The sequence below is a fragment of the Pseudorasbora parva genome, chromosome 1, assembly GCF_024679245.1.
Source record: "Pseudorasbora parva isolate DD20220531a chromosome 1, ASM2467924v1, whole genome shotgun sequence".
NCBI lineage: Eukaryota > Metazoa > Chordata > Actinopteri > Cypriniformes > Gobionidae > Pseudorasbora > Pseudorasbora parva.
Window position 1 is genome coordinate 51,531,729 of NC_090172.1, and position 24,999 is coordinate 51,556,727.

The 24,999-nt window shown below is 37.1% G+C and overlaps 3 protein-coding genes across 6 annotated transcripts in view; 1 reads left to right on the forward strand and 2 right to left on the reverse strand.

Annotated features, from left to right (window-relative positions):
- Positions 1 to 5,288, reverse strand: part of efl1 (elongation factor like GTPase 1) — a 152,060-nt gene extending 146,772 nt beyond the window's left edge. For 2 of the 3 annotated variants that reach the window (XM_067445108.1, XM_067445100.1), the window contains exons 1-5: positions 5,240 to 5,288; positions 1,244 to 1,343; positions 1,072 to 1,139; positions 584 to 668; positions 360 to 493 (exon numbers count right to left, since the gene is read on the reverse strand). In XM_067445108.1, coding sequence (XP_067301209.1) covers positions 360 to 493; positions 584 to 668; positions 1,072 to 1,139; positions 1,244 to 1,334 — 378 coding nt within the window. In that variant the 5' untranslated portion in view covers positions 1,335 to 1,343; positions 5,240 to 5,288. The remainder of the gene's footprint in view (positions 1 to 359; positions 494 to 583; positions 669 to 1,071; positions 1,140 to 1,243; positions 1,344 to 5,239) is intronic. The other variant, XM_067445095.1, reaches the window with a different exon arrangement.
- saxo2 (stabilizer of axonemal microtubules 2) lies at positions 5,253 to 9,105 on the forward strand. Of its 2 annotated transcripts, none has more exons than XM_067445116.1 (4): positions 5,253 to 5,376; positions 6,117 to 6,296; positions 6,538 to 6,740; positions 7,657 to 9,105. In XM_067445116.1, exons 1-4 carry the CDS (start codon positions 5,267 to 5,269, stop codon positions 8,622 to 8,624), a joined length of 1,461 nt encoding a protein of 486 aa, XP_067301217.1. In that variant the 5' UTR covers positions 5,253 to 5,266; the 3' UTR covers positions 8,625 to 9,105. The 2 variants fall into 2 exon arrangements, with proteins under 2 accessions (XP_067301217.1, XP_067301224.1); XM_067445123.1 differs by having other exon boundaries at positions 5,344 to 5,476.
- Positions 9,106 to 9,487: 382 nt separating this feature from the next.
- The window catches only part of adamtsl3 (ADAMTS-like 3), a 244,317-nt gene continuing 228,805 nt past the window's right edge, over positions 9,488 to 24,999 (reverse strand). The window contains exons 27-31 of the mRNA XM_067445136.1: positions 22,719 to 22,902; positions 17,276 to 17,480; positions 14,744 to 14,847; positions 14,436 to 14,650; positions 9,488 to 11,741 (exon numbers count right to left, since the gene is read on the reverse strand). Of these exons, the coding sequence (XP_067301237.1) occupies positions 11,623 to 11,741; positions 14,436 to 14,650; positions 14,744 to 14,847; positions 17,276 to 17,480; positions 22,719 to 22,902 (827 nt within the window). The 3' untranslated portion in view covers positions 9,488 to 11,622. The remainder of the gene's footprint in view (positions 11,742 to 14,435; positions 14,651 to 14,743; positions 14,848 to 17,275; positions 17,481 to 22,718; positions 22,903 to 24,999) is intronic.

Sequence of the window (24,999 nt, forward strand, 5' to 3'; positions counted from 1 at the left end):
CATATCAAAAGCTCTAGGGAAAGTTGATTTCTCAATTCATCAGCCCTTTAAAACTTTATAAAGTAAACCCTTGAAGTTACAATACCCATGGCAGTTAAGTGTTTTACAGCCCCAAGATGGCGGTAGACATTTAAAGACAGCGTTAAGCATATAATCAGTACCGGTCAAGATAACTCGTAGTAATCATATGAGGGGTGTGTTATTCATTTAGGTGGCTGTTATCTGGGGATAACATACCGTTGGAATGCGTTATTAAACAATCAGAATAAATTATTCCACAGAACAGTGTAATAAAACACAATAAAACACATACAGTGAAAATTGGCTATGAAAACACACACACAAGTCATGAATGATACCTGCGGACACACACCCTCCACGGCATCAACAACAACAATGGCCCCATCACACAGTCTGACGGCAGTGGACACCTCTGAGGAGAAGTCCACATGACCGGGAGAGTCGATCAGATTAATGAGGTAATCATTTCCTCCTGCAACGACAAAGATACACTTCTTAACCGTAAGTTTATAGCAATACATGGTGTTGAATCAGTAAAAGCTACAGACCGCAATGGCATTACCTGTTGTGTAATGTAATGAAATAGCACTGGACTTCATAGTGATTCCTCTGATCTGCTCATCCTCCCTGCTGTCCAGATATCTTAGCTACAGAAACAGACAGAAAATGGTACATTTTTGGATTTTATATTAACATGTTTTTAATAAAGCAAAACAATTATTTCTCCCTGATGGTTGGAGTTAAGCCTACTGTTAGTCAGATCAAAAAAAAAGTCACAGAAATGCTGACTACATGAAAAAAAATGAACACATTTACATGCAATTTGCACATGAATCGCTCACTCGTGAAGTTATTTTTAATTATTATTTTTAATGAGTTTTAATGAGTTTGCAAAACAGTCAGAATGGCTTACAGCCGGGAGTCATTAGTCAGAATAAGCACAGATGACACACTCCCTGAACTGCAGATTATGATGTTTGACTTAAGTTAAAACTACACATTTGTAAGGTTAGTGAAACCTATATCTTTATATGCGTTAGGTCCACTTACCTTTCCTGCTAAACGACTGGATATAATACCATTATTTGCCACCAGACAGTCGGCTAATGTTGTCTTCCCTATGGGCAACACACATTTACAAACACAAAGTTGTAAGTTTGAGGTAAGATTTTGAGGTAGATGATTGAAAGATCTGACACATATCAGCATACTTTAAACTCACCATGATCTACATGAGCAAGAATACACAGATTTCTGATCTGTGACGTTTTTTTCTGCAGTGCAATTATCTTCTCCAAACTTGTGTGACCCATTTTGACCTTCTATGAAGATGAAGCACAGAAAAGGAAGATCACTTCATCATTAGTACAATGATGAGGTGATTCAAGTGAAGTGAAGATGAAGTGATTCTTACTGTCAAGTTTTGGGTCAGTAAGAACTTTAAAAATTAATACATGTATTCAGTTATGACAGTAAAGACATTTATAATGTTAGAAAAAAGACTCTTTTAGATACATTTTGAACTTTCTATTCATCAAAGAATTGTTTTTCTAGAGCAGCAAATCATCATATAATCATAAATTCAGCTTTGCATCACAGACATACATTAAATTTTAAAATATATATGCATTTCAAATAGAAATATATTTTTGAAATGATGTCTAAAATGATTTTAAATGCTTTTTGGTTTGACATTTTGTTATCAACAGCAATTTTCTACAACAAGTGTCCAAATTATTTCTCTATGGTATATGATGTGGTTTAAAGTCTATCCATTAACAAATGTCGTTCTTTAAAACCACCCCGGTGTGTTTTGGTAGATTTCACCACATTATTTCTCAGATTCACTCATTGAGACAAGCAGGCGCAACTTTTAATTAAAGCTGCGAGCAGCGATGACGGGCCCAAGCCGGGGGCACCACCACCCCGGTGGCATCAGCTCAACTGTGCACAGCAGGCCAATAGGCATTTAATATGGGAAAAAATAAATAAAGGGACTATGTCAAAGTCATTTGAATTCACCTCATTAACTGCAGCAACTGGTGCTGCTATGACCAGGAACCACAACACTCACATCTATGAGACCAATTACATTTTATTCATTAATTTTATGTCAGATGATGTCAAATGTCAATTTCAAAATGAGTGCAGAATACTTTCCAAATGCTGAAGTTGTATTATCCTTACACTTCTCTTAAAAATAAATTAAGCCAAATCACAGAGACCGCAACAATGATTTTAATATCAGTGTCAGGTAAGAGTAATATGCGTGCATATAATTTAAGGAAGTTTATTATAAACAGCCACTTTTATAAATTCATGTGAAATTTAATTTTTTTATCCATTTGAATTCTATCAATTAATAATTAGTTTAAAGAGGTGTCATACGTGATCTTTGCAAACACAGCACATGACCTTCTTTAAAGCCTATGTTATAGAATACAATTAAAAGTATTAGGATATCACTTTCAATTATGTGCAAATGTATTTTTTGCAGCTCAAAATATTGTAAGTTCAGAAGACCAGTATTATATATATATATAATAAATTTTTTTTAACTTATTTTTCACAATAAAGTGATAGATATTGCTGATAGCAATTATGATATGAAAGGGTTAAATTATGAAAAAAACAACAGACAAGGCGACACACACAGAGTGAGAGAGACCCCCTCCACACACACACACACACACACACACACACACACACAGAGTGAGAGAGACCCACACACACACACACACACACACACACACACACACACACACACACACACACACACACACACACACACACACACACACACACACACAGTGATCCTGAGAGAGGGAGGGGGAAGGGGAATGACAGACACAAAATTTAAACAGTGAGAGAACATTGTTTTTATTTCACTGTCTGAAAACACTGTTTTAATATATCATCAATATAGTTTTATCTTCAAAACAGTGTTCTCTAGGACATATCCCACCTGGTTACTAAATAAGGCTACACTCCCACCTTCTGGTTATTCTATATTTAGTTATTCTATATTTATATTTAAACAAAAGGCATTAATCTTCTCATTTTTTAAGTTACACACACTACTTTTTTTCTTTCTTTTTTTTTTAAAGACAATTAAATGTGTTTTTTTTTTCTTTTGTTATTAGTGTTTTTTTATATTTATATTTTTTTATTAATAATTATTTGTATTAACACAATTATTTAACTAATTATATAAAACAATATTGTCAATGCCCTACAAATAAACTGGTTTTATACATGAATTTTTTTATTCAAACCCAGAATAAAATGTTTTATCCTTTAATGCAGGCCAAAGCACAGCATTGAGAGGTAATCTTTTTAGACAGAAGAGTGGCTCACACACACACACACACACACACACACACACACACACACTGTAGAAATCAGTGACACGTGTCCCCATGAGTCTGTGTGCATTCAGGTTGAAGTCCCCACCAGGCTAGAAAAAAGAACACACACGCACACACACACACACACACACACACACACGTAATGCTGAAGTATGCTGCAGGCAACTCAGCTCAGCCCATCCCCCCATCCACAACACCCCCCTTCACCCCCCACCCCTCACACACACACACACACACACACACACTCATGTCTGGTTCACTATCTTTTTCTGGGGACTCACCATAGATGTAATGGTTTTTATGCTGTACAAACCATATATTCTGTCCTTCTACACTGCTCCTGCCCCAAAACCTTCCCATCACACAACTTTCTGCATTTTCACCTTTTCAAAAGAACTCATTCTGTATGATTTATAAGCTTCTGTACCCATTGGGAAGTCCCCATGAGTCTGTGTGCATTCAGGTTTAAGTCCCCACCAGGCTAGAAAACCATTCACACACACACACAGAGGTAAGTTTTTTTTGCTTGAAAACTTATACAATATTGCCCTCTACTGGTCATTTAAGGGAGAGCATAAGTGTTGAAAAAAAAAAAAAAAAAAAAAAAAAAAAAAAACAGTGTGATATAGAGAATAACCAGCAGGTGGGAGTATAGCCTTATTTATGAACCAGGCACTTGTGTTCTTATTTTGTGTTTTTTAGGCTTTTGCTACGGGAACACCGTTTGAGATATCCAATAACCGTTCGCATTTTAGCATCTTCTGTATATTTACTTCATGTTGTCCGAGTTTGGAGGAGATTGAATGAATCGCTTTTGAGGAGAAGGTAAAAACTCAGAGCTCGCTTTGCCACTTCTTGTTATCTTCCAACCAAATTATCTGACTTCCTGTTGGTCAGAGCTAATGACTGTAAATTAGAAAGTTGTCCGGCTCGAAATGTACAATATATATACTGAGTTAGGTGAATGTAGATAAAACTAACCCCCCACTTTGGACAAAAGTGACACACTTCCTGCTGCCAGTTGGTGGCGCTATAACTTTGACTCACAAAAGTCATATCCATGTGATCGGCCTCTTACAACGAACACACAGCTGAAGTTTCATCAAAATGAATTAATGTATGCAAAAGTTATAACACACTTCCCGTTTCCCTTTTCTCGCCATAAATTTGTCTCTTCGCCACGGCCAAACCATTTGAGATATCAAAAAGTTGCTTGCAATTTAGCATCCTCAGTGTGTTGACTTCATGCTGACCGAGTTTGGTGCTGATCGGGTGAATCGTCTAGGAGGAGTATCGCAAATTCCAGAGCATGCGTTTTCCGAACAACCCATAATAGCTCACTTCCTGTTGGGCAAAGCTTATGACTATGAGTGCGGAAGTTGTTTGGCCCGATGAGATCTATAAGTGTACCGAGTTTCATACATGCACGTGCAAGTGTGTTTAATATATAGACCCAGTTTATCAAGGGGGCGCTGTTGAGCCCCCCTGCCACGCCCGGGTCAAAGGCCTCTGCCCGACCCTGTTGGCCGCGCATTCCGATGCGTGTGCAAAGTTTCAAGAGTTTTCGAGCATGGGAAGGGCCCCAAAAATGCCCAAAAGGCGAAAAGATAATAATAATAATAATAATAATCCTTAGAAGAACAATAGGGCTCTTCGCCCTTTCAGGGCTTGGGCCCTAATAACGTCTATGACGGATGACTGACTGACAGAGTGTTAAACACACTGAACATTCACCCCAAACATATATAACAACGCAACACTTACAAAGTAAATCACAGTAAAAATGCAGCAATCCATTAGCTAAATAAACTTTATTATTAGCAGCATGAGAAATGACAACAGATACTCACATGTTCCTTCTAATCCAGGAAGAGCAAATGTGCGTGACCGTCGCAGGCGTCATACGTAAGACGTTACGCTGCGTCGTCACCAGGACGCTGCAAACATATGTTGCCAGGGAGACGGGACGCTTATTCTGCAACGTCAGGTAAGCTGCGAGTGGCGACTGAGGGGAAAAAAATCGTCCTTTTCTTCAATATTTCGACGAAAATGACACGGCTCTGTATCTGTAAGATGTGCAGTTGTGGGTAAGAGTACTATATGCTTGTTTGTGTTTGCTTGTTTGTTTCGGTAGGGATTTTTGTGAAGTCCGAGAAGGTGTTTTGAATAATTTATTGGTAAATGATAGAAGGAATATCAAGTAATGGAACAAACGAATCTTGAATGACAGAAAAGTGCGAATATTTTAATATTTAATTTATTTTAAAACATTTTAATTACAAATATATTCTTTATTTTAATGTTTTGTGCTTTCCATTTTAATCATTGCATAATTATAAGGTACATGGGGAAGAAAATATCAAGTATTTAATTGAATTGTTTTCTTTTTGATGCACGGTAAAATTAATGTTATTACACTAAGTTAGCAGTGCAAAGAGAATAATATGGAGAAAACGTGTGTGTGTGTGTGTGTGTGTGTGTGTGTGTGTGTGTGTGTGTGTGTGTGTGTGTGTGTGTGTGTGTGTGTGTGTGTGTAGGATTGATGCTTTAGTGACAGTGTTTGTTGTATAGCTGTTACCCTGGACTACACAAACATGCTCAGTAAAAGTACTGCGGGTACTGAAACTCTTTGTGAAAGACATATTAATGAGTTTATGTCTTCTCAGAAGCATCTATTGTTTTTAAACAAAGGCCCCTCTGCCTAAAATTCTTCTCTGTTATCTTCAGCCGTCACCGGTGCACACACCAGCCCACGGCACTTTACAAGAAAGGGAGTCAGACTAATGTGTTGTCTGAGTACTCGGAGAAGTATCCTGCCTATAAAGGTCACACTCGTCCCAAGAGCCTCAAGCCCCAACTGCAGTATAAAGCTCATCAGGACATGATGGACGGAACAACGACCTTCAGGTACATTCTGGGACTGAGATTTTAATTACACTCGAGTCGCTAGGAGGTTATTAAACAATTTGCATTCAAAATGAACTTACAGTATGGTGTTAATATTGTCAATGCATTTAATCATTCATGGTTTTATACATTAGCAATTCACTGGATACATTTTCTTGGACTTCTTTGACACTTTTACATGCAAATTGTGTATCTATATGTTTCATATAACCCAAAACACCTTTTTTAACCGTTTTCTCAGGATGGACTATATCCCATATACGGTCACTCGTCGCCCTGGGAGGCAGCAGGTCGAATACAAGCCTAAGCCTGGAGAGATTGACTTAGGAACGACCTATAACCAAGACTTCAACCCCTATGAAGTGCAACCATTTGTTCCTTCACGCCCTAAAGAGAGAGTGCACACCATGAACACACACCTGGCCACCATACCCACCTATAAAGGTAATGACACTTTAGGTCAATTAGTCATGTGATGCTTTCTGGTTCTGAGACTAAAGCTTCAGAATACATTACATATTAAACAAACATCATCTATCTGCTTTTAAACAACTATATTTAAATGTAAATGCAACATGAAAAATTATTTACACTTCCATTCAAATGATGGCAGTCAGTAAGATTTCATTTATTTCATTTATTTAGAAAATAATAACACTTTTATTCAGCAATGATGCACCATTAATAAATGCTCTTCTTTTGAACTTTATATTAATCAAACAATCCTGAAAAATCAGTTTCCACAAAAAAAATAATTTTCAACACTGATACCAAGAAGCGCCCAAACAGCATACAATGATTTCTGAAGTATCATGTGATTTCTTAAAAAAAAAAAAAAAAAATCTTACTGGCCCCAAACATTTAAATGGTACTGTTTCATAAAAAGCCACAATATTTGCAGTACACAGTACAGTAAAAGCTAGACTGATACACAAGTGAAATGTAGAAAAAGGAGTTATTATAGTATAGGCCTATTCACACCAAGAATGACATATATTAATTATAGATACTAAGATAACTATAAATATTAGCATCCACACCAGCGGACAATATCATTGTTTTTTCGAAGCGTGTGCTTTTTTCTGTCACTTTAAATGCTCTAGCTTGTTACAGCAGGATGGATTCTGATTGACTGCCAATGTTTTTATTGTTCATCAGTTGGATAAAATAGTTTTGAAAGTGATTTCATTTTCTCGGTGACGTTATTTTTATAAGCTGTGGTGTGAACTCTGCTATTCTTTAATATTAAGAATGATTTTTAGAACTATATCTTTATCATTATCTTTACAGTTATCGTCCTTGGTGTGAACGGGCCTTAAGTGCCTTTGTTTGTTAAAAGTTTTGCATGATGTTTTTAAAGAGGATTTTCGTCCATGGGAGATCAGCAGACGGGAATTAACTAAGCCTGACACAACATATCAACCTCCTGCTGTAAAGTTCGGGAATTCCACCACATTCCAAGATGATTTCGTCCACCGAGGCCTTGCACCACGCGAGAGCTACAAGCCCTCTAACATAGCCAAGCTATCCAATGCTCCTTTTGAAAACCTGACCAGCAACAAGCTCTCTTATGTACCACACGCTCTAGAAGCCCGTTACGTTAAACCGCCAGAAGAGTACAAACCCAGCAATGTTCCTTTCCAGGACCTCACTACCCACCGTCAAGACTTCCTAGGCCTGCCGAGTCAGCTGCCCAAAAGCTGCAAGCCCGAGCCTCTCAAAGTGACCTCCAGCAAGCCCTTCCAGAGCAGCACTGAATTCCGTGACCATTTCCAGCAATGGCCCGTCTCCCTCCGGCATGTGCAGAAATCGGTGGAGTACACAAGTCCCACAACACACATGGACCTGACAACCACCTCGCACACCGACTACATCAAGCATCAAATCCAACCCTTCGTTTCCGCCAAACCTTTCTCACTTCCCACAAAGTCTTCCAAGCCCTTCCAAGGCAACACCACCATGAGGGACGACTTCCAGCCATGGGTGGCGCAACGTCAAAGCGTGATACGGAAGCAGGAGGAAATCCAGCGGGCCAGTGGGAAAATGGAAGATCTGACCACCTTCAAGGCCCATTTCATCCAGCATGAAGCCCAGCCTAGTCTCAGCTTCAAGCCCCAAAATGCACCACTGCGGACTGATGCTCCCCTACAGAACGAGACCATGTACCGCACAGAGTTCACTCCCAAGAAGATCAGCATGTGTCCAGCCAGTTTCGAGTCTCCACCAGGGTTTATTTTCGACTGCGATGATCAAGGCCACCGTTTCTTCCGCAAGATGTCGTCCGCTGACAGGATCGAGACTCAGAAGGAAATGGTCTTGACAGCCTAAGAAAGTCATCATATTATTTCTATAAAAGGTGATGCAAACTAGAATACAGTATGATCTCTCTAAATTATTGTAATCAATGGGGAATCGCAATGTATTATGATTCAAAGGGTCAACGGGCAAACTACCTTTCAGAAAACTGATTATGCGTATTTTGCTCATTAAAAAAATTCAATAGGATGAAACTGCTATATAATTAAGTATGATATGAAACATACAGTGCAATACTAAATGTCAATCTATATAAATCAGTTTTTGACATGAAATCAACAATATTTAATATATACATCACCATTTTACCATACCCTTTTTTAAAAATGAGTACTTTTATTCAGCAAGGACACATTCAGTTGATCAAAGATGACAGCAAATACATTTATGTAAAAATAAATAAATACTATTTTAAACAAATGTGGTGAACTTTTGAACTTTATATTCAATAAAGAGTCCTGAAAAAAGTATCAGTTTCCACAAAAATAGTAAGAAGCACAACTTTTTTCAACAATGATGAATATATATATATATATATATATATATATATATATATATATATATATATGAAAAAAGTATATATATATATATATATATATACATATATATATGTACTTTTTTTCAGAAATTCAGTATATTCTATTTCTTAAGGATCATGTGACTATGAAGACTGGAGTAATGATGCTGAAAATAGAAAACGTTATTTTAAATTGTAATATTTCACAATATTACTGTTTTACTGTATTTTTGAACAATTAAATGCAGCCTTTTGAATGAAAGTGTAGCCAACCACATAAAGCACACTTTAAACATTACACATTTGATTGTATTACCCACAATATAGAGAAAAAATGATCAAAATGTATGAAGATATATAAAGTGATTGGTAAAACTGCATTTTATTGTATTTGTATCACTGTTTGCTATATTGACATGAATAGTACCAAAACTAGCATCATGTAGCGAAACTTTCTCCACATAGCAATAAGATGCAATGGATTAAATTCAAGGATAAATTCTGTGAGTGGCTTATTTACAACATTTGTTGATGTAATTAAAATGCATGCATAAAGGCCAAGTAGGAAACCATTATATTAGAGATATGGAAAATCCACTTCAGGTGCTATAAGTAAGTAGGTCTGTGATGTGTTTAATCTTAAATATGGATAAGAAAGACAAACTAAAGCAAGATGTAAGAAAATAAAATCCAAACTTTCTACACTCAATGTACAATATTGCACTTAAAAACACATTATATACAAGACATATATTTTACAATGCAGCACTTTGTTTGAACACAAAACGTACATCTAAAAGACGGCTGGAGAAATGTGACTTATGGCACATGCCATTTCAATCAGTCAACGGGTTTTCTGTCATACATTCTACACCCATATTAACACACATCTAATAAACTAACTAAAGTCAACATGAAAACAACTTTTTACTTTTCTAAAACATGCTACTGCTTTTATTTATAGTGCATGTTATTCCATATATGTATGTGTGTGTGTGTTAGTGTTTGGTCAAAAAAAACATTCACACCTTGCTCCCCCTCTGTTACAATGTTCCTTTTTGGCTACCATCACAGGTGCTTCTCAAATCAAACGCATAACTGACACGTGTTCCCGCCAGGGTCAGGGCACGAAAATACTATTAAAACTAAATTTTGGGAAAATATTTTGTATTAAAAATCTTTATATTAACTGGTTTTCTATTAATGCAGTGAATGACAACACTTTATTGGCAGTTTAGCGATTAATTTACATCAAAACAAAATATAATGTGTGCCTTCATCTCTGAAAACGTTATTTTTGCCTTACTCAGGCAAGCTCAGTGCTGACTCGTTTTCCTTTAGTTAGTTTAGTGAATTGGAATGTGTGCAAAGGATTGTTGGTGATTAAAGGATGTGAAGGATACACTCTATGCATCCTTCAAAATGAGTTGAATGAAGGACGCAAGATTTAGGCCCCAGTCACACAGAAAAGCACTGCCTTTTTTGGTTGATGTTTTTTAATTCGATTTTTTAAGTTGCTGTAACCCTCAAATCAACGATGCTGTTAGTCTAATCAGTAACGGTCACCACAACGAAAGGCCCGCCTCTGAGTTGATTTTTTTTTTCAACTTCATGCATTCAGATCGCGAGGCGCAGCAGGTGGTTAAAACACGAGGCGCATGGGGCACATAAGACAATAACACTTTCTGACAACAGAAATCTATTAAAAAAGGCACCTCTCACTGCAAAAATGCATTCTGTTTGATCGGGGCCAAAGGCTGCCTTCCAAGGATCCTTAAAATTGAGACTGCCTTCCATTTGAGAAGCACCCCACAAAATCCTTTTTACGCCTTTAACTCCGCCCCTCTGAACACCTGACTCTATTCACCCTCCAATCACAAGTCCTAATGGATTTAGCTGTAATGATAATCATTCGTAATGAATCATTATTCTTTGAATATCCTGTTTCACTCTGAAGTATCAAAAGCAAAATGTGTTGCGACAGCATTTCATGTTGACTTTAAGGTAGGGCTCTGAATTATTATAAATGTATTTTTTATTTTTTATAATGCCTCTCTTAATACTCCAAGCTGTGTACTACTGATATTATCAATATCAGTGCATTATGTACACTCAAGATGCTTTTACTTTAATTTCCTTCACATAGGTGAATGGTCCAATAAGATTGTCCTCTCATATCCACAAAAAAAAAATGCATGTTTCTTAAATTAATACACATACAATATCACTTTCAGGGAAAGAAAACGAGAGCCGGTGAAGAGACAAGTCTCAAATCTCATCAAGTGATTTTCTCTTTGGACTTCTGATGATTGTGGGAAAGCATCCAGTGAAATGTAGTCCAGAAAACACTCGTCTGCCACCAGTAGACATCTTTTAGTCCACACACTCCAGGTGTCCAAGGGGTTGCACGATTTAAACAATATTCTTATTACGAGAGACCGTCAGTGCGGTGACTGAAAAAAGGGCATCTGTTACTTTCGCCTCTGGTGCTCACTAGGTGTCGCTAGTGTCCTGTGAGCAGGTCTGGCAGCAGCGTTGCCGGTACAGATCCACAGGGCAAAGCTTGAGACGTTTCACCACAGGACAGTAGTGGGTTCTGTCTGTACACTCATCTAGAAAAATACACACAAAGCAAAGGATATTTAAAAGACAACTTGATAAATGATACTCTCAATTGTTCAAAATTCACACATGAATCGGCAAATAATGCAAATGTAAACATTAAAACAGACTAACCTAGAGAAATAAACAGAAAACAGCAGTTATTTAACTAATACATTTGTAAACATTAACAATTTAACACATTTTCCACACTAAACTTAATTATGAATAAAAAAACTAGTTATTAGAAACTAATTATTATTATTTAGGGTCCAATCAAATCAAATGGACAGTTCAGGTCTTGGATGCTAACTGATTGGTCAATTCATTGTTCAGTTGTGTTAAACTACACACTGAATCAAACACTGATTTGTCTTGCTTCATCCACCTGTGGCCAGTTGTATAAACTGCTCAGATTAGTCATAAAAGTTAGCCATCTATATTTTTTCTTTAAGACTGGTCATAACTGTTTAAAGTCAGTTATGTAATAGGGCATTTTGGTATGATTTGAATGGAAAAAATACTAATTATCCCTTGGTTAGGTGCTAGTTAGTCTAACTAGTTTTTCTTTAGTCTTAACAAAGTGGCTAAGTTTATGTAACTGGCCCCTGGCCTTGGATCGAAATTTCGCAAAGATTATTGTAATTAATTTTGGGACTTTGTGCTTTATTGAAGTCTATACACATGAGAGAACAGAAACTTCTGCAAAGAAATGTCTTTTGCTGCTTATTAAAGAGAATTTTGGTGAACTCTGACCTGCAAATTTTGAATAACACAAAAATTAGGCCCTATTTTAACAATCTGAGTGCATGGTCTGAAGCACAAGTAGCAAGCGCACTTAGGGCAACACACCAGATGCACGGTCCAAAATGGTTGTGCCTACACAAATAAAGGTTCTTAAATGGTTCTTTGCCAGGGTGTATGGTTCCATGAAGAAACTTTAATATCCAAAAAACTTTCCATTGAACAAAACGTTCTTTGTAATGCAAAAAAGGTTCTTTGGACTATAAAATGGTTAGAATTAGAGTTTCTTTAAAGAACCTTTTTACAAAACAGTTATTTGGGGAACCAAAAATGGTTCTTCTATGGCGTCACTGTGAAAACCCATTTTTGGTTCTTCGTGGCACCTTTATGTTTAAAGGGTTTATTCACCCAAAAATGAAATTGACGTCATTAATGACTAGCCCTAGTGTCGTTCCACACCCGTAAGACCTCCGTTCATCTTCAGAACACAGTTTAAGATATTTTATATTTAGTCCAAGAGCGTATCCAAGTGTGTGCACACTATACTGTCCATGTCCAGAAAGGGAATAAAAACATCATCAAAGTAGTCCATATGTGACATCAGTTAGTTCATTAGAATCTCTTGAAGCATTGAAAATACATTTTGGTCCAAAAATAACAAAAACTACGACTTTATTCAGCATTGTCTTCTCTTCCTGTTTTTTTTTTTCAATCTTCAAATAAAGATTCAAATGTTTATGAATCAGTGTATTGATTCATGATTCGGATCGCCAAAGTCACGTGATTTCAGCAGTTTGACACGCTATTAGAATCATGAATCAATACGCTGATTCATGACCGTTTGAATCTTTATTTGAGGTTTGAAAACAAACGCGGAAGAGAAGACAATGCTGAATAAAGTCGTAGTTTTTGTTATTTTTGGACCAAAATGTATTTTCATTGCTTCAAGAGATTCTAATGAACTAACTGATGTCACATATGGACTACTTTGATGATGTTTTTATTCCCTTTCTGGATTATACAAATAGCAATGCGTAATCAATGCACCAGAACAGCCCTTGTTTTCAGACCAGCATGCCCACGGGCGAACAGATGGGCGCGAGCGCATTTGCTATTTAAACAACGTGGTGTAGGACGTGAAAATGATAACTGCGTCGGGCTGAAAACAGCAAAAAACACTTGCGTCACATTGCACCGGTTGTATGATAGGGCCCTTTAACTGCAGGTTTGCAGAGTAGATGGCATATTTTCACTTTTTGTTTTGCGACAAATGCACCGCCATATTTTGGTGGATTTTTTCTACATAGCAGCTAAATCGACTTAAAATACTCTATAATAAACTGAAACTTTTTTGCGGTAAACAAATATTATCTATATGTTTATCTAATCTGTGTGAAACCGACGATTGGTACAATCTTCCCCGTCTGACCGCATTATTTTTAATGTGACTACACCTATTAAGCCTTGAATGTATGTATTATTTTATATTAAAAAGAGTGTGATATGATGTTCGCTGCGGTGTGTGAAGCAACATTGCATGCTCAAAGTCGGTGACTGCAGCTTCACACTCTAAATACAATATAAGTTTCATTTATTGGTGTTTGCACCCAGAAACAAATTAGGTGACAAAAATGTTTCATTAAGTTTCAGCATAGAAGAGTGAAGAACAAAAAGCAGATGTTTAGACAGACAGGATTCCTGAAATGACTAAGCTTAAAGCAAAAGAAAACCCCACGAAAAAGAGCGAGTTCTCTCAGAGTGTTGTGTTAACTAAGTCTAAAAAAGAGACAAATAGCAGGTCTTCAAGAGCCAATATATTTCGCCCTCGGGTCGGTAATATTTTCCCTAATAAAACATGAACGCTCTAATGGTGTCGAACAAGGGCACACATCTTTCGAACAGCACTGATACTCAGCCCGGTTTCTAACAAGGGGTTTCGGAGCTAAAACTAAGAGACCTACTGCCACAGGAAGTGACGTTGCAATGTTGCCAGGTAACAGGCCGTCGTTGCCAGGCGCAGTGCTGGTCGGGGAGAGTTTTTTTGTTCTGCCGATGGACGCATTCCACTCGGCGGGACTGGAAGCCGCTGCCGCACGCCACGGTGCACGTCCTCCACGGCAGCACCTTCCACTGCACGTCACACATCTCGGATGAGCAGTTCCTCGCGGATGACGGCCTGAGAGGAGTCAGATCATGAAATCGAATACATTAAAAGAGCTTTGCATGCGAGAACAAGTGATGCTAAATATTCCACAACCAAGTCTGGCACCTTTCTTTTGGGTCACATGTTTTGGACGTGGAGTTGCTGAAGTGTCTGCACGACACCGTTCTGCTCTGTGTGGCCACCGCGGGCCCCAGACAACGACCCGTGCACTGTTGAACACATTAAAACCACAGCATGATAGTATATGCACAGAGGACAGAGCGCAAACAAATGCGGCTGCTCTGACACTAAACGGGTATAAATGAATGGTAACACTTTAGTATGGGGAACACATATTCACTATTAACTACGACTTTTGCCTCCATAAACTCCTAATTTACTGCTTATTAATAGTAAGGTAGTTTTTGTAGCATTTAAGTTTAGGCAATGGGTAGGATTAAGGGATGTAGAATAAGGCATTAATATGTGCTTTATAAGTTCTAATAAACAGCCAATATCCTGATAATATGCATGCTAATAAGCAACTAGTTAATAGTTAATAATTGAACCTTAAAATAAAGTGTTACCAAAGAAATTATGGGTATTTGATGAATGACATGATTTTTTAATGATTGCATAAGATAGTTATTTCTTTGCCTAATGTACACATCCACACAATTCAATCAATTCCCAAAGAAAAAGAAAATCAAGTCCTGCCTTAAAGGGGGGGGGGTGAAATGCTGTTTCATGCATACTGAGCTTTTTACACTGTTAAAGACTTGGATTCCCATCCTAAACATAGACAAAGTTTCAAAAACTAATGTTGGACGTTTGATGGAGTATTTCTGTGTTAAAAATACTCCTTCCGGTTTCTCACAAGTTTTGGAGAGTTTTTTTTCTGAGTATGGCTCGGCTTGACGTTAATAGAGCGGAAGGTCCTTGTATGGGCCGTACGGGCTCTTCTCCCGGTAGGGTGCGCGCATGTGTGACTAGAGCGAGAGAGGAAATGCACGCCCATAAACACTCTCAGCTGCAGATTTATTTCAGCCTCAGATTTGATTCTGGATCATATATCTATTAGCTGAGATCGATAGCGATGGGCTTCTCCACGCTTGAGGACGTCATCGTTTTGTTCGCGATCGTCATTCTTTAGCCCCGCCCACTCGATAAGCCTCCAGGCGCTCGTTTTTTTGCGGAAAGTCTCGGTACAGCCCATATTTCTTTTATAAATATAATAAAACTAAAGACTTTTAGGAGATATGAAGGATGCAATACTACTCTATAGGTACTCAAGATTGACATGAGATCTGAGAACTGAGTGTTTCACCCCCCCTTTAAAGGGTTAGTCCACACAAATTTTAAAATTCTGTCATTAATTACTCACCCTTATGTTGTTCGACACCCGTAAGACCTCCGTTCATCTTCTGAACACAAATGAAGATATTTTTGTTGAAATCCAATGGCTCAGAAAGGCCTTCATTGACACCAATGTCATTTCCTCTCTCAAGACCCATGAAGGCACTAAAGACGTCGTTACAAAGCCCATCTCACTACAGTGGCTCTACAATCATTTAATGAAGTGACGAGAATATTTTTTTGCGCGCAAAACTAAACAACGACTTTAGGGCCAATTTCAAAACAAAGATTCGAATAGTTATAAATCAGTGTATCAAATCATGATATGAATCGCCAAACTCACGTGATTTCAGAAAGGCAGTTCGACATGCGATCTGACTCCTGAATCAATACGCTGATTCATAACCGTTCGAAGCTTTGTTTTGAAATCGACCCATCACTATATATGTCGTTATTTAGGTTTTTTTCGCTCATAAAAACTATTCTTGTCACTTCATAAAATGATTGTAGAGCCACTGTAGTGAGATGGGCTTTGTAACGACGTCTTTAGTGCCTTTATGGGTCTTGAGAGAGGAAATGACATTGGTGTCAATGAAGGCCTTTCTGAGCCATCGCATTTCAACAAAAATATCTTCATTTGTGTTCCGAAGATGAACGGATGTCTTATGGGTGTCGAACGACATTAGGGGGAGTCATTAATGACAGAATTTTCAGTTTTGGGTGAAATAACCCTTTAATTATTTTCCTCGTTAAATAATATTACCTTTCAATCAGAAATAATTTAAATTACAGAAGTACAATTGTTTTCAATATGACTTTTTTTTTTAATACAAAAATTCCCTTTAATATAAGCTAATAAAAGTATAATAGAAAATCTGGGAAATATAATGCTCAAATAAACTCTCCATTCATCAGAATGGAACTCTGAAATAAAAATTAACCATGGTTTCCACAAAAACATTAAACTCTACAACTGTTTTTAACATTTACAATAATAAAAACTGCATTTGATGCTGAAGACATGGTTGCTCTAAACCCAGCTTTGCCAACACAGGAATAAATACAAATTTTAAATATATTAAAATATATTAAAATTAAAATTATTGCATATAATGGTCGACCGAAATTGATTTTTCATTGGTTATCATCAATATCAATATTTAGAAAATCTGTTGTACTGGTTACCAGCTAATGTCAATGATCTCAAAGTCGCCAGATATCAAACTATTAGTTAAATACCATTTTCGATCATTGTCCCAAATGAAAGAGGTTAGGCTAAATATAACGTGTCAGTGAACGTACCTTCCCCCAGGAGCCGGTGAGCCACTCCACACAGGTGTGGGAGATGCACTCTTCCCTGTCCTCAGGCCGAGGAGATCCTTCACACTCGCTGCCGGACAGAACCCTCGTGCTCCCTGATGCCTCCACCTGCTGACAGGAGACCCGCCTCTCTCTGAAGCCCCGCCCACAGGAACTGGAGCATTTGGACCACACTGTTGACACCCAACTGACATACATAGAAGGCAAACACACCGCATTCACTGGTCAAAAACATTCTAACTTCATTTGAGCTTGATTTTGGTCAAATGTTAATAATATAATAACACATGCAAGTATATGATCATTTCTAAAGCCACCAAATCAACTTTAAAAACATGATGTTTAATAACATAAAATACAGTGTTTTTTTTCCCCTTCGATTTTAGTGGAAAGTTGCAGTTTGTGTCATACAAAATTTCCGCCGATTATTTTGTCTATGTTTCAATATGATGTAAATTCAGCCCTGCCCTGACATTAACAGAAAGAACATAGTTCAACGTCAGAAGAGCTTCAAAATTGGTTACATTTCAATTTTAATGTGCTATTTCATCATTATAATTCCATTTGGTGTTGCTAGTGCAGCAGAAATTACACACTTCCACTGAAAAAAACATCATAGAGAGAAAATACACTGCAGATGTTTTTTGTGTGTATTATTATTCTAGGACATGAATGATCTTCAAGCAGGAGCTCCACCTGTATCATCCTATCTTAAACATGACATTTAGCTAGCTGCAATTTTCGTTACACTCACACAGTTAAACACACGCTAACCTCAACAAACCCCAAACTTCTAGCTAACTCTGGATATGTGCCATTCCAAACTGACAAGAATATATATCGCCATACTTTTCAACAGCGTTCCTAACTGGCGTTACGTACGGCTGGATATTTTTGCTTCTTGAAAAAGCACAGGTTGTACCCGAGTCACTGGGGAGCTCGGAGCCTCTGCGGGGCATTTGGGGTTGTGTTAGAGCGAGAGAAGCAGTAACAAAGACACGCTTTGTGAGAGGATCTCCCGCCGATGGCTCTGAACTGACGCTAAGCGCTTTTACAGAGCCATATGATTCATGTGCTGAGCCCAGACGCATGGCAATAATCAGATGATGTTTTTGGCATGGACGTATAGAAGTCGGAGAGCGTTTGTATGCACTATCTATCCCGTGTTCTCTGTGAAACCCTGAAACCCTCAATCAATCAGCCTACGATATGAAACGTGGACTATGCTAATGAGTCAGGCTCGGAATATTTTCTCTGCAAAAAAAAAAAAAAAAAAACTAAAAACCTCCAGCTTGCTTTTATACCAAAGAGTGAAACAAAATGATTTGTTTAGAGTGAAAATGGAGCCTTTTACTTTCTTAAATAAGTGTTGTTTTAGTTTTATTCATATTTTGAATGAGGTGTTATTTGTATATTTTCATGTTAATGGATAAATTTAGTTTAAGTTTAGATACTTAGTGTGCTTAACTATGCTTAACTTCAACTAACAGAAATGTTTTTAATAGTTTTATTTTAAGATCACTCAAATATCTCCCTGGACTTATTGTTCAAAAATGTATCAAAATCTCTCAAAATCTTTTCAAAATGAAAAATGTCAATGACATTTTTATCGTTAAATTGCAATTTGGTAATGTAAAAATGGCCAAATGAAAATAAAAAATAAGAGTAATCAACAAGATCACATTTTAAATGTGTTGCAACTGTCTTTGTGAAAAGCATAGTAAAGAATAACATTCTTTATTTTTATCACCAAAATGAAGAAAAATTCCCCAAATTCAAAATAAAGGGCCAAAAAATGCCCCTGCACAATTAAACTAAATCTATTATGGCAGTTGCTATTAAAATTAAATATGAAAATAAATAAAATGTTTAGATCGTGACATTTAGATCTGCTCAGACTGCATCAGAATTCTTTTTTTTTGTTTTTGTTTTTTGCATTATAACCAATCACATGTGATTCTGTTGAAATTATGAATGTTATTCATAGGGAATGTTTTGCTCGCTTTCTGTATATAATTTATTTCCAGTTTAAAAAACGATTTTGTTTTTCCATGCTACTAAAATAAATAACCCATGTAACTTTACAGTTACCTATGCAAATTATATACACAACATCAAATTATATTTGAAAGGATAATAACCGCTTCCATAGATATTAGTGTATATTTGAGAAACTATGAATGTTCTTTTTCTAGTTACTTATCTTGTCAGAAACATAAAATAAACATTATGGGCTGGTTTCACAGACATGGCTTAGATTAAACCAGGATTAGGCCTTAGTTCAATTATGACATTTAAGTAGCTTTTATAAACATGCCTTAGAAAAAGAAGGAAAAAAAAGGAAAAAAAAAAACATTACTGGTGTGCATCTTAAGTCCTTAGAGATCAATTTGAGGGGGCAAATATTGGAAAAGTTCTTTCACAATACGTTTTATTCTAAATGTTCTAATTTCTCTGCATTGTGTTAAAATGGTACAAAATCTACGAGGATTTCTGTTGCCAAACCAGTGCACTGACAAAAAGAAGCTCTAATACACTGACAGCTGATATCTCCTCTTCTCCAGCCCCATTGGACTCATACAGTTTGATTCATGCGCTTCGTTGAGCGTCTGCACAGCCCCTGAATAGACTGATGCTGGGAAGGGAATGATAGATGGGCTGTTTGATGGAGAGAGGCATTTGGCTGGGAATCAGAGGACCGGGGTGCTGCTCGCAGTCAAATGTATCACAGCTCACAAGATTGTGAAGAGTTCTGCTCTCTTTATATTTAAGTCTATGGAGAGATCCATCAGCAGACGCTCATTTATCAAAGACAGAGCGACTGTCACTGTGTCAGACTTCTAAATCGCTAACGTTCAGAGAATTGGGGTAATTATACAGTAAGTTTGATAGCACAACCATACAGTTTTTATGGCTTTGTTTACATCTTTATACAATCATTGAATTATAAACTGGTAATTATCAAGTTTATTTGCATGTATTTAGTTATTTTGGTCATTAGACCAATACATCATGTGCGTATAACAAAGTACACACAACTCAAAGAATCAGTCAAATACTTTGTTTTTGTTTTTTAAGTACAGTAAAACTAGCCTGACAAGCCAGACCCACATCAAGATGTTTGGTCTGGAAACTCACCATAGACAGGGCTCAATCCGAGGGGCGGGATAAACGGTTGTCTTTCAAACTCCCTCTGCACGCGATAGGATAGCGCTACACCAACCAGAGCAATGACGGTGAAGGGGAGCTCGCTGACTGATTAAACATTCGCCGTATCCGGTCAGCTATACTCTGAACACATCTTCCCTTTTTAAGAATGACTTCAGTGCCGCTCTTTGTTCTTTTCTCAGAGGAAAGCTTAACTCCAAGTCTTCCGGAGGCGCGAACAGAGCTGAGAACAGCTCAGATAGGAATTGAGAGTTGCTAGACAACACTTGCGGGCAAATTAAATTTGCTGCCGCTAGGGTGCGTCTAGATTTCTAGGCTACAGTAAAACTACAACAAGGTCTAAAGCCGCGTTTCCACCGCAGGAACTTTACCCAGGAACCAGGAACTTTGGGGTGGTACTCGGTGTGTTTTGACCGCAGGAACCAGGGTCTAAATGAAGTTCTGGGTAAATATTTCCCCCTCCAAACGGGCCTGCTCGCGAGGTAGTACTTTTTCAAAGTTCAGGAACTTTCGAGGGCGGGACTTGGGCGCTGAACATGCTGATTGGTTTAGCATTTTATTTCAGCCAGCATTTTTAAAAGTCTTTTGGAGATTCGTTCTGTGTTCAGTAAATATCAGTCTTGCTCTCTGTCTGATGGCGCGCGTTCGTCTCAGCCATCTCACTTTCAATGTCCGTAATAGCTGATAATATTATACATTGTCATTTTAAATCTAGCTTTACAAGCTTTCTGAATATGCTAGTGCTCTTTTCTGTCGTTGTTAATTACCTCTTTAGTAAACCTATACATAACCAGCAAAAGCAGCACAGCTTGAATCTCTGCCATACTCGTTATTAACTTTTTTTACAGTCTATTTTTCACCATGCAAACGACCTGACCGATTACTTTTAAGTGTGCGTCCTTACATGACGTGACAGCGCGCGCCGCGCTCATGTTGACAAGAGAGGAAAGCTCATTTTTCTGAGGGGTAAACTTATTATTCCGTAAGTTATGAAGCTAATGTTGGAATAATGACACAGCGTATATTGCCCCAGGCAGTTGTTACTTTAACTGCGCCTGACAGAAGATTTTTTTTTTTTTTTCTGAGATGATTATTACACTTTACAACAGATAAATAGCTTATATAATACTGTATTAGTCCTGGTGGCCGTTATGAGTTGCTATGGCTACAGTTAACACACTCCAGCTGCTGGAGAAAACAGCGTTGACATTTTTGATGCGGCAGACAAACTGCATGTGACAAAATGATTACGATTGAAAGTCATCATATGTAAACACCAGATCGGTTTAGATAATGTTCAGTAAACAGTCCACTAAATCTTTCAATCGGTACAAAAAATGTCATAATTACTGTCCGTCAGTGACTTGGAGGAGCAGTCGCGTGCAGTCCTACATCACCGGACTAATTTGCCTAATCTTCACGGAACTTTAGATCGCGGTGGAAACGCAGACAGTTGCAGGTCTGGGAGGGAGAAAAGTTCCTGTAAAAAAGTCCCTGGTACAAATTGTTCCGGGTAATTTTGGTGGAAACGGGGCTTAAGTTGCTAACATAATGCCCTATTAAGCTCTTTTGTAAAGTCTTGTTTTAGTTTTTAGGGTCTACTAGAATAGGTTTTCATGTTTGCATTTTTCACATACTTTACGTTGTTGCTCTTCTCAGTTTGTCAGTAACGCTCAGTTTAGTTTCTGTTTAGTGTCTTTCTATGAAGCCCCTCCTTCTGAAAATCACAATGTGCTCTAATTGGTTGGCCAGACAAGCATATTGTGATTGGTCAAATATTAAGCATTTTTTTAGAAATGTCATGACCCTTACCATAACCACCAGTTTCTACACACTACTAATGCAACTTAACCAGGCTTTGCCCCTTTTTTTTTGTATATGCCTAGGGCAGGATTATTTAAATGAGGGATATTGACGTTTTCATTACCGGAGGAAAACTTAAGACTACAGTGGAGGCATTTCAGGGAGTTCAGAAACACAAACTCCTTTGGAGTGACTTTGTTCCTTTGCAGACCTTTCATACTTAAACGGCAACATTACACGCTTAAGAAAGTTGAAAATATGAATTTAGAATTTTAATAGGAACCCCTAAAGAGTTACTAAAAAATCTCAGTTGCCATAATGACTTTAAAGGAAATAAACAATGTATTAAACCCTTCTACTTTAAAAACATGTAGACTGTGTCATACCAAAAGAAAGTGCCTAATGCGTCAGAAGATTATTAAGTACATTCATTTATTTACTTATGGAAGCATACCTGGGAGGGCAGTTCAGGAGGCTGCACGGTTGTGTTTGACTGATCGGTTTAGGAAGATGATGACAGAACGAATGAGGCATCTCCCTTCCCTCTGACGTCAGACATCGTACCTTCCTCATCTGAGTCCCTCTGTTGCCACAGGAAGCGCTGCATGTGCTCCACTTGCCCAAATGCCATTCAAACTCTAAACCACCCCCAAAAAAAGAGAAACAGAGAAATTTACGTACAATTAGGGATTAAAATTCAGATTCTGGCTGATACCAACAAGCAGATAATTATTCAAAAGTGACTTGAAACTGAGTTTAGTTTTTCATTTATGGAAAATATTATATAAATAGCATAAAATAGTAAAGAATTACAATTTTAAGATTCTCGTCTATTAATTATCAAAACAATTCTAGACCAACTGGACTTAACAAATAAAAAAAAAAAAAAAAAGCTAAAACTAAAGTCAGATGTTAGATCACATAGCATTATAAGTATGATGTTTGGGCTCAGTAAGAAAAAAAAAAAAACAAAGATAAATTAGGGATGCACAATATATCGGTCCCAATATCAGCCGATATATATGTTCGTTTTTTAAATACTCATTATTGGCCCGATAAGAAATATGGCTGATATATTAAAGCTGATAGATAATAGATTATTATCCTTCTGCTGATAGCTTTGAATTGCTTGAAATATGACTGGAATCACTTCAAAAAGGAAAATACAGTTAAGAGCAACATGTGCAGCGCAAGTCTGCCATATAGGCAACATGAAATTACTGTATAATGAGAACATCATTATAATTGTGTGCTTAATGGTGAGACATTTGTTTTTGTAATCAGGCTCTCAAAAATTATATAAAATTTGGATTTAGATGTATTGGCCAATTTATCAGTTACCAGCATTCAAATACAAAAAATGATCGGTTTCAAATTAAAAAAGGTAATTAATACCTTTATTTAGCAAGGATGCATTAAATTAATCAATAATAATAACAGTAAATACTTTTACACTGAAAAAAATATATATATTTCCAATAAATGCAGTTCATCTGAAATTTCTAATCATTTAAGAATGTATTACAGTTTACACAAAAATATTAAAGGTCCCATTCTTCGCGTGTTTTCGAAGCTTTGATTATGTTTACAGTGTGAAATATTCATTTTTCATGAGTTCATGTTTCGCGTGTAAAAAAAACAGTATTTTCTTTACACAATTGACTTATCTGTACAGCGCTGTTTTCTCTGTCCTAAAATCGGCCTCATGATTTCCTTGTTCTATGAAGTCCCTCCTTCAGAAATACGTAACGAGTTCTGATTGGGCCAGCGCGTCCCGTGTTGTGATTGGACAGCAGCTTAACGCACTTTGCCCGGTAAGGTCCCGCCTCTTACCATAACGGGGAGATGCAAGCGCTGAATGCGCACTCTTCTCCACGTGAGAGAGCAACGAGACCATCTCGCTTGGCATTGAACTTTGAGCTTTATAATTTTACAGGTATTATTTATGCTCTAACAGCAACATTTCACACAAACTAAAGTTTGAAAGATGGAATCGCGAAGGACGGGACCTTTAAGCAATACAACTTTTTTCAACGTTGACAATATTATGAGCTCTTTCCTGAGCACCAAATCAGCATCACAGAATGATTTCTGAAAGATCATGTGACACTGAAGACTGATGCTGGAACTTGTACATATTAAAACATACTTAAAAAGAAAAGTTATTTTACTGTATTCGTTATCAAATAAATGAAGTCTTTTTAACTTCTTTTAAAAACATTAAAATATTTTACCAACCCCAAAATTTTGAATGGTTAGTGTACAAGACAGCAAATGTAATCTAAGTGAAGATTACATATTTAGTATATTGAAGACAACAATATAATACAAGCTGAAAACTTTTTCCTTTGTGTTTTTGAAAAGTGGGTACAGACAACAACGTTGTCAAAATGATCCCAGTCCACGCGGATCCATGAAAATGACTACATAAACAGTTTTATGCAGACAGGCCAGCAGCTGGCGATGTCACTATAGACTCAACATGTTATATGAAATCACAGTATCGTTATCAAAAACTTGCACTTTGAAACTCGTTTTCAAAAATGTACATTTTCAGGCGCCTAAAAACGCTGCTGTACTGTAAATGAACTGCCAAAACACGTTTTAAATAAAACAAGTTTTAAATTTTTTGTTTAAAATTGTGTTGTACTGTTAAGTTATTAAAAAAAGAAAAAAGACAACTGTTGTGTAAAAGCCTCCCAAATATAAAGAAAAATGTGCATGCAAAAAATGTC

Coding starts and splice junctions, on each gene's coding strand:
- saxo2 (XM_067445116.1), top strand. CDS start 5,267: ATGTGCGTGACCGTCGCAGGCGTCATACGTAAGACGTTACGCTGCGTC. Junction 6,297..6,537: donor GACGGAACAACGACCTTCAG/GTACATTCTGGG, acceptor CCGTTTTCTCAG/GATGGACTATATCCCATATA. Junction 6,741..7,656: donor CACCATACCCACCTATAAAG/GTAATGACACTT, acceptor ATGTTTTTAAAG/AGGATTTTCGTCCATGGGAG.